The sequence below is a fragment of the Channa argus genome, chromosome 11 (genome assembly GCF_033026475.1).
Source record: "Channa argus isolate prfri chromosome 11, Channa argus male v1.0, whole genome shotgun sequence".
Taxonomy (NCBI): Eukaryota; Metazoa; Chordata; class Actinopteri; order Anabantiformes; family Channidae; genus Channa; species Channa argus.
Window position 1 is genome coordinate 25143602 of NC_090207.1, and position 9149 is coordinate 25152750.

The following is a 9149-nucleotide window of genomic DNA, read 5'->3' on the forward strand; positions in this document are numbered from 1 at the left end:
TGGCGGAGTTCCTCCTTGAAAATGTGTAAAGAAATGAAGTTAAACACTGTTCTTCACATGTTAAATAACTTTCAGCTGTTGACAGTTTTTTTTTTTTAACGGAATGATTTCATAGTTGAACAAAAGAGGAAGTGGTTAAATTTATGGCTCCACCACAGATTGGTTGAACTACGTCGCTAAAGACAGGAAATGCTGCTCATCGAGTTACATGAAGATAGTCAAAGAAACAAGACACAGTGCAGTTTTAACAGTGTAAACAAAAATTTATTTGTTTTATTGTTTACTTTATTGCAGTGAAAGGTTTGTGAAACAATGTTCATACAGAAGACAATGTACAGTCCTAACAGCTTGTAATATATTTCAATCAATCCAATCTATTGTTCACGTGTATTCATTTTACACAGACTCAACTAGGGGTAAATGTGATCACAATAAAACTAAGCAGTCTACATATTCACAAAAACATATTTCTTAGCCGCCTGCACATGACTTTAAGAACAGAACTGTACAACAGTGACAATGTAATGCAGGTAAGATAAACTGGGTAATTGGAGTCTATAACTTGTAGCCGAGTCCAGATCGACTGATGTGGCAGAAAAGCGTCATGGCGAAGCACATTCCCAAAACCTGGCAACAGGCAAGAAAATAATCAAATTAATAAAATACAACAGATACAATTGTTGCATGTTTGGGTCAGAATGTAGGATATAATGGCACAGAGGGATTTTTGACATTCTGGGGTGGAATTAAAAAAAAAAAAAAAATCAACTCAGCAGTATTTCTTGCTAATACAGAACTACATGATGTGATGTGACACTGTTGATGTAAAAATGACACTATGTACATCATTTCCAGTAAGTAAATTTACTGTATCATTCTGCTCACGGGTCAGTTTTATCTGTCTCAAACATCATTTGGGAATTTTGTTCAAATGAACGTTTTTACACTCAAAAAAATCAAATTGCATACTTTTTAGTGCGTTGAAGTTAAAATGACTTTTGTCAGAACTTAAAAACATCAGAGCTTCTGATTATACCTAGTTGTTCTTTTAATAGCTTCAATATTGGTTTACCTCAATAACGCAGAGCACAATGACAGAAATGCCAGTGTTTAGGAAATTTTCCTCAAAGAAAGTCTTCATACTGTCCAAACAACCCTGTAAATAGAGAACATTATATTGAGATGACCTGTAACAAAAAGTCAAGTCTAAGAATGATCCTCAACATCTGACCAGAAATTTTGTAATGTTGCCACTTCTTGTTTTCTGTCAAGCAGCTTGTCAATATTTTTTCTCCAAAAACCTGACAGAATCCTGTAGCACATAACCCAAAGATATTTAGACGATCAACTAAACTCCACTTGTAATAAAGTACTTTGTTTTCAAACGGGTTGGTAATAATCCAGTGGCAAAACTATATGTTATTTTTTCACTGCATGATGATAAAATCAAGTAGTTAGAAAAGTTTTGGTTTTTTTTGTTTGTTTTTGTAAATCCTACATTTTTTAAATTTAAACCTCTTAATCTATTTATGAATCCGATGTGTTTTTTAAGAGGCACCTTATTGTCAAAATTTCAACAGATATATATTGAAAAGTAATTACCACTTCTTAGTCAGGTCTTAGTATTAGACCAATACAACATATAACTTTTTTCACTGTGCCAATATTTATTTCACAAAAATAAAGCTGAAAAAAAAAAAAATGTGGGCAAAACTAAATACCCCCATGATTCAATAGCTTGTAGATCCACCTCCAGCAGCACTAACTTGAAGTAAGTGTTTCCTGTGCGACTTTATCAATGTCTCACATCAGTCTGGGGGGATTTTGACATATATTGCTCTAGTTCATTAAGGTCATTGGATCTGGTTATGTACAGAGGTCCACAGCATTTCAGTTGGGTTGGGGTCTGGACTTAGACTAGACAATTCTAAAACCTCAATTCTTTTATTCTTCAGCCATTCTGATGTAGATTTATGGCTCTGCGTTGGATCCTTGTTCTGTTGCAGGACCCAATTTCGATTAATTTCGATTAGCTGTCAGACAGATGGCCTCACATTTGCTTCCAGAGTTCTCTAGTATAGAGAGGAGTTCATGGTTTGCTCAGTGACTTCAAGGTGCCCAGGCCCTGTGGCTGCATAAAAAAAAGCAGCCCTGCGCCGCCGGAGACCTCAGGGTAAGTGACATCCACTCCTGGGAATATTGGCAACTGTCTCAAATGCTTTCGACTTGGGAATAAGCATTCGCACTGTAGAAGCCTGAGCTTCAAACTGTTTGTAAATGGTTTTATAACCCTTTCCACAATGATGTGCAGACCAGACCAGCAAACAGCAAAAACTACTTCTTTAAGAGACGTCTGCAGACCTGCTGATGATCAGTTAATCGATTCCCCTGGTGAGGGGTACTTGGTTTTGCCTACATGCTTTTTCTTTTCTTGTTGGCTTGATTTTAGTTAAATAAATAATGGCACGGTGAAAACGGGTCTCCGGGGTTGATTTGTACTACTAATACCAAGACCTGCAACATTCAAAGGATTTTTATCGTGTTTTTACAGTAGAAAAACCGAGAATATCTCTTAACTGTGTAGAGGGTTTTACAACTATAACCGGATGAAAAAAGCAGATTTTCTTACTATGTTTTACTGTTGTTAACTTGTCATTAAAGTTTCCCTTAACTCTCCCCTTAACGGCCAAATCAGACAGCGTTGTCTTTTCAGTTTTAGAGATTAGGCTACTACAGTTGTTGTGGTAATGGGTGATCCATGCAATCTAAACGTAAAATCGAACTAGTTATTGTCATATACTCAAACGGCCACAGATTAACATTAATGAGCACCGTGCGTTGAACATTTTGATTCTATGATTAAAGTTGGGAAACCTTCAAAAATAAAGCCGGGAGCCGGAAATTCATGCAAACGGCAGTAAACCAACAAAAGTAAAAGCCGTCTTACTGAATGTGGCTAAAAATGTCCTAAAATATAGATTCTTAAAGAAACAGGGAGTCTTTACGCTGGTCACATGTGTAACAACTACCTTTTGTCTGTAATTGTTTGGATGATCACATTTTTCCGGACAGCAAGATGCAGGAACATTCTTTCCCCAGTCGGTGTAATTTTTGACTCCACAGCAATCCAGCTGAAATAAAGGATTCAGAAGAAAACAGAATGAAATCACCTGCTGTCACATCTTCATGGAAACTGTCAGAATGTCTCAGCTCTGAAACACTCACTGTCTTCTGAAGCAGATCCCAATCATTTAATAATTCTGTTGAATTTCTAGTACTTCCCTTGGCACTTTCCAACCCTGTCGTCAGATCCTTGCTCACCCAGTCACCGATCTAAGTGTTAAGGGGAGATACACGCAGTCCATAATGGATTCACTTCATGAGCACAAAACAGTGGAAGCACTGATGGTACTCACATCTTTCTCGTAGACGAGTAGCACACATGCTATAGTCAGCTCCACCAACATCAGAAAAAACAGCAACAGGAAAAACTGGAGAGAGTAAATTTCCCAATAATGTGTCGTGTTATATATTTGCTCTCTGAATTGCATTCAGATATTAGACAGTAGCACAAAATATTTAGCAATTTAAAGAAATTCTGCTCTAATGGAACATGGGTCTTATTCAACTTTAATATCCTACTATCATGTGTCTGTGGGAGTTGGAGATCATGGAAATTTGACAAAACAAAGTTCAGCTTTGCAACTGACTGTGGTGGGGCAATTTGTAACATGCTTTCAAATACTCGCAGTGGGAATATATGTACCATGTCTGAATACTGTATAATATACAGTATTTGGATTATTACCAGTCTTATTGATTTCTAAAAAATATTAATTAAAAGAAAAAAACTCTTTCATAAGTTGGATGACATTTCCCATCATGCTCAAGATATTAGAATTGGAAACATGTTTATTTGTTAAAGATTTTTAAGATATTCAAATATTTAAAAACAAATAAGTTAAATCACAACAAGCTGGTGTGACTTCCTCAAAGGACAAGTTCACAGTTTATTTTACTTACTTCCTGTTTGAGGAGTACATGTATGTGAAAGGTACTAAACTTCCCCCAATTTCTTTCTAAGAGGAGTGAAATCAACTGAAGTTCCCAAGAGTACAACCTCTGTAGTATAAGGATCCAGATGACATCATCAGAACCAAAAAAAAGTGAAAAGGTTTGCATGATGTCACCTGGAGGTGTTTTTCAGTTTGAGTTCATTCGTGTACTGTACATCACCAAACTAGACCCACAGGGTGGAAATATGGAAATGAATGAAGTCAGGCCTTAACAAAGTAGTTTCTAGCCCCGAGCATGGGAGACAAATATCAGTTTGGGGGTTGTACCGTCAGGAGGAGGCAGCGGTTCTCCTTCAGAGCCCCGAGGAATCCCAGGAAGGACACGCAGGTGATGACGATGCCGGTGATCAGCAGGATGTTGGATATGCTGAACTGGGCCAAGCTAGGCGTCAGGGCGGCTATCTTGAAGCTTATCGTCATGTACACACCAAAGCCCAGCACTCCCACGCCGCACATCTGAAAACGTACACCAGAGTCAGCCTCACGCCACACACTCCTACACCTCAGGTACCTGATTACATCATTGTTTTATAGCCACTGAGTATCTAACTCAAGTACATTGGCAAGTTTTTACTCCATCACATTTATTTCACAGCTGTAAATACTTTGTGGCAGAAGTTATTAAGAAATTAAATGATTTTAAGTCAGGTACAATACATTGCTGCGTTGTAATACTGTAGTACAGTTTAACTTTAATTTGCTTCCTTTGGTTCCAGGTCGACCTCACATTGCTCATATATGTTTATTAAACTTCCCTCTTTACTTCCCTATTTCTTTCTTTCTAAAATCGCTTTTTGACAAACCGATATTAACTGGCGGAGGCTTTAAGGTCAGTTTTGCTGGGTTGCTCATACTGAGGAGGCGAAGTCTCGGTCAACGTCAGAATGCCTCCAGATGACATCATGTGATGTGGAAAAAAATCCCCATGTCATCTGGAGACGCTTTTCCAAATACAAGTTGAGAGGTATTTTAACGTTGGGAAGGTCCCAAACTACAGCCAAAGGAAGCAAGTTAATACATTAAGTAAAGTTTAACCCAACAGAGGCAAATACTGTACTTTAATAACCATTTACTATTCAGCTTCACATTAATACTAAATACAGTTTTACGTTATAGAGTATATGCAATCTAATCATAAGACTTTATGGATCACATTGTGAAACTCACAAGCTACCCAGCACTATGTAAAGTAATACTAAATCTAATTAGATTCCAAACATAAGATCGTCAAAACAATTAATTAAAACCAGCTCCATCATCATATACAATAACGTTTTAATTCAAACTGTCTGCTGAGATCTGCATTCACTACTCACAACTAAAGCTACAACCCCTGGGTGTAAATGGATGGTAAATGTCGCATTAAAGTGATTATTGTAATATAATAATGTTTATTAATATTTATTAATGTAAAAAGATCAATTCTTACTTTTAATATCAGTGCTTCAAGTATTTTATCAGCTTTTACATTTGAACATTAAGTAGTAGTTGAAATGCAGGCTGTATTTCAACACTGTGGTATTACTACATGCTTGAGGAAATAATCCGAGTACTTCTTCCACTACTGCTTTACAGAAGGTTCAGCCATGTTTGATTTTGTACCACGATCATTTTAAGTCATTTACAACCGCACACGCAACAACAGCCGGTGGTGTATGTACCACAGTATTTCCAGACATACCCAATCATGGGTGTAGTAACGCGATATTAAAAATACATATACAAGAACTAAATCTTGTGCTGGATGGACGAGTATACATACAAAACACAGGAAGTTGGCGATACACATGGTGTACTTTAAACACTTGAGACACCCTTGAGCCATCGTGCAGAGCCTCTGATCAGACCTGCAACAACAAAACAACAACATTAGTCCCAATCCATCATTTTATTATATTCCACTTCATATGAAGTCATGGAGGATAAGATCCACCGTCAAAGGCAGCATACTTTCGTTTTTGTGTGTGTGTGAGTGTGTGTGAGTGTGAGGGAGGGGGAGAGAGATGAGGTTAGTGGGTGTGCCTGCCTTCATAAGTTGACAAAACACGGTGGTGGCCTCTACAACGAACTAATGCTGACACATCTCACTTCCTGTGATTTGGCCCCCTGACTTTACTGGAAGAAAGTGCATTTCACATATACTTTATGTTCAAGCTCAACGTACATTATGTGCATTTTTCCTCTGGGAAAACAACTACAACAGCCAAAAAAAAAAAAAAAAACCCCTCCCTATGACTAATAATCAGATGGTAGAAATGGTAGAAACATGAAATAGTTTAAAGAAAGATTCAAATCCGAACTATGTGTACATTTCCCTCAAATTTATTCAAATCTTAGGCTTCCAGTTATTAAACCTAAACAACTTGTGGCCATATTTTAATTTAGTTTAGTTTTTTAATTTAGTTTTTTCCTTTACTTGTTTTAAGTCCGATGACTATTAGAAAACATTTCGTTTTTTTTTCAGTTTGATTAAATCCTATATACGTCAACACGTCTTTATATGATAAACAATCTTTATGGCAAACATTTCTATTCCAACAAACCGACGCATCAAGTTAACAAAATAAAGGTGTGTTTCTTACCTGTTAGACAAGAATAATCCTTAATCGCTCTCTCAGCTGTATTATTTGTGAAGCTTGCTGCTGCTGCTGCTACTGCTCACACTTCCCCTTCGCATTGTGCTGGTGATGGTGCGGCTCTTCGTGGGGCTTTCAGCAGGTCCCTCTCACTTCCTCTTTCACAACATTAGCAACATGGAAACTCGGTGACTGAGAAAGCGCAGATGGGGAACAAACCAAAATACCAGCAGCAACAACAATGGACACGTCTGTGACACACTGCTTATATTTAGAGACGGCATATGTTCGGAAATAAGCTGAAACGGCAAATTAATTCAGGGGTTAAAATCCTGTTAATGAGGAAAAAATACTCTATAACCTCTATTTTGACCAGAGCTGATAAGTAACTAACTACATGTACTCAAGTACTGTCCTTAAGTAGGTTTTAAGTACTTGGACCTATAATTGAGAGGTAAATATAAGTAAATATTTACTTGACAACTTTTTTCTTTTCGCACTTTACAGATATAGATTCCTAATGAAAAACATAATCACTGAATAAATTACCCTTTTTATAATTACGATTAAACTGCCTGTCTGTACATGAAGTCATTTGCTGTTTACGAAACCAATTTCAAATGACAAATATTTTCTCTTTGTAAAAAGTCACATTTTTCTTCTTCTAACAAAAGGCTCAGTTTGTGGACAGAGGATGTTTCACAGTAGTTCAAATCAGGTTTTTGAATGAATTTAAATTAACTTAACGACACATGAGTATTTATGAAGGTCATTCGGAATAAATCTGGGCTACACTTTGTTTTGACAGACAGACATTAGTGAAGTTACGGGCACGTCAGACATTTCAGAGCATGACCCTGGTACTTCATCTTCAAGTGGTACTTGGTATCGTATTACTTGGAATACTTTTGAGTGTATTTACTCCTGCCACCTCCTGATTAGATTAAAGTGTCACCAAATCCAGCAGGGCCACTCACAACAGCTCATCCAAGAAGCAGAGACAGGGCCAAGCTCCTCTCTGTCTGCATAAAGACGTGAATTAAAAGCCAGTTTGTTCATGAACGAGAAGTCCCGGTTGTGAAATGGGGTAAAAAGCCCACCAGAGCCTCACGGGGGGGGAAGACCAGTGATCAATGGTCCAAACCAGCTGCTGAAACCAGGAGTCCCAAGCTCCTGTAAAAATGTTAGGAATACGCTGATACTCATCTTTTATTTAATGTCAAATCTAATCTATATCTGTCAGATAAATGTAGTGCAGTGAGTGTAGAGGATGAAAAGTATCTAGTGAAGGATACAAATTAAGGAACACAAAATGAAAGTTATCCAGTACCCAGCAGGGGGGTGGGGTGATTTACCATCCACCGGTCTAATAATAGCTGCAGACTGATGTCTCAGTGCACATTCTGGCTTGAATTACATCATATACATATAAATACATAGTAAGAAATGAGATTTGGCTGAAGTAAGTATGAAGAAAGTAAGTATTTTAGTAAAAAGTAATAATGAATCTAGTGTGAAATAACATTATTTTTAAATCATCTAAAGTTTTTTGTATTTTACTGATTTTACTTGTAATCCAATTATATTGCGTAAGAAAAAACACTTACTTTTTAGTTTTAAATGACCACTTCATTCATGACAAATGGATGTTAGAGGAGTCAAGAGTTCTTCGGTTCGGGCCTCACTGGAACTTGTCCGTATTAAAGAGCTCAGGTTCCATTTTGTGTGTTTTAGAAACATTTACATAGCTTTCCACAAAACTAAGTTTATGTCCAACCTGTCGTGCATCATATCTCTGAGACACACAAATACATGTCTGTGAACATTTTTAAATATTACATATCGATATTATTAGCTGTGTAGCAGCTGTGGTTACCAGTTTGAGCTTTTCTTCGCATTGCATTGGCTTTTCACAGAATCGCTGTTGTGGCAATGTTCAAGATCTTTTTGGGGTCTTGGTAACAAACACTGACCAAAGGAAATGGATGTTCAGCTAGATGCTGAAAAAAAAACACTTGATTGTTAAATACATATTGACTAAATTGCAAATAATGTGTTTGTGGTTCAAAGTGACGTGTGCCACCTCAGGACTTGAAATATTAGTTGGACTAGAAAATGTATTTTGTTTTTTTGTTTTTGCATTTATTTTAGTAAATGCAAAATAAATGAGCCACATATTTCATAAACACAAACCCAATGTTTGTCTTCATAATAAGTTTGTGTAGAGGTTTACTTTGTTACACTAATCTATATTTATAATATAATATAGCGAAATATTTGTTGGACTACAATTATTATTATTTTTTTGCATTTATTTTAGTAAATGCAAAATAAATGACCCACATATTTCATAAACACAAACCCAATGTTTGTCTTCATAATAAGTTTGTGTAGAGGTTTACTTTGTTACACTAATCTATATTTATAATATAATATAGCGAAATATTTGTTGGACTACAATTATTATTATTTTTTTGCATTTATTTTAGTAAATGCA

General features: G+C 36.5%; 1 protein-coding gene across 1 annotated transcript; it reads right to left on the reverse strand.

The window, feature by feature from the left end:
• Positions 1-237: 237 nt before the first annotated feature.
• zgc:64051 (leukocyte surface antigen CD53) lies at positions 238-6871 on the reverse strand. The gene is made up of 8 exons (XM_067520818.1): positions 6659-6871; positions 5839-5923; positions 4344-4532; positions 3417-3491; positions 3226-3333; positions 3030-3131; positions 1073-1156; positions 238-627 (listed from the first exon to the last, which is right to left on the reverse strand). Exons 2-8 carry the CDS (start codon positions 5899-5901, stop codon positions 556-558), a joined length of 693 nt encoding a protein of 230 aa, XP_067376919.1. The 5' UTR covers positions 5902-5923; positions 6659-6871; the 3' UTR covers positions 238-555.
• Between the last annotated feature and the right edge of the window lie 2278 nt (positions 6872-9149).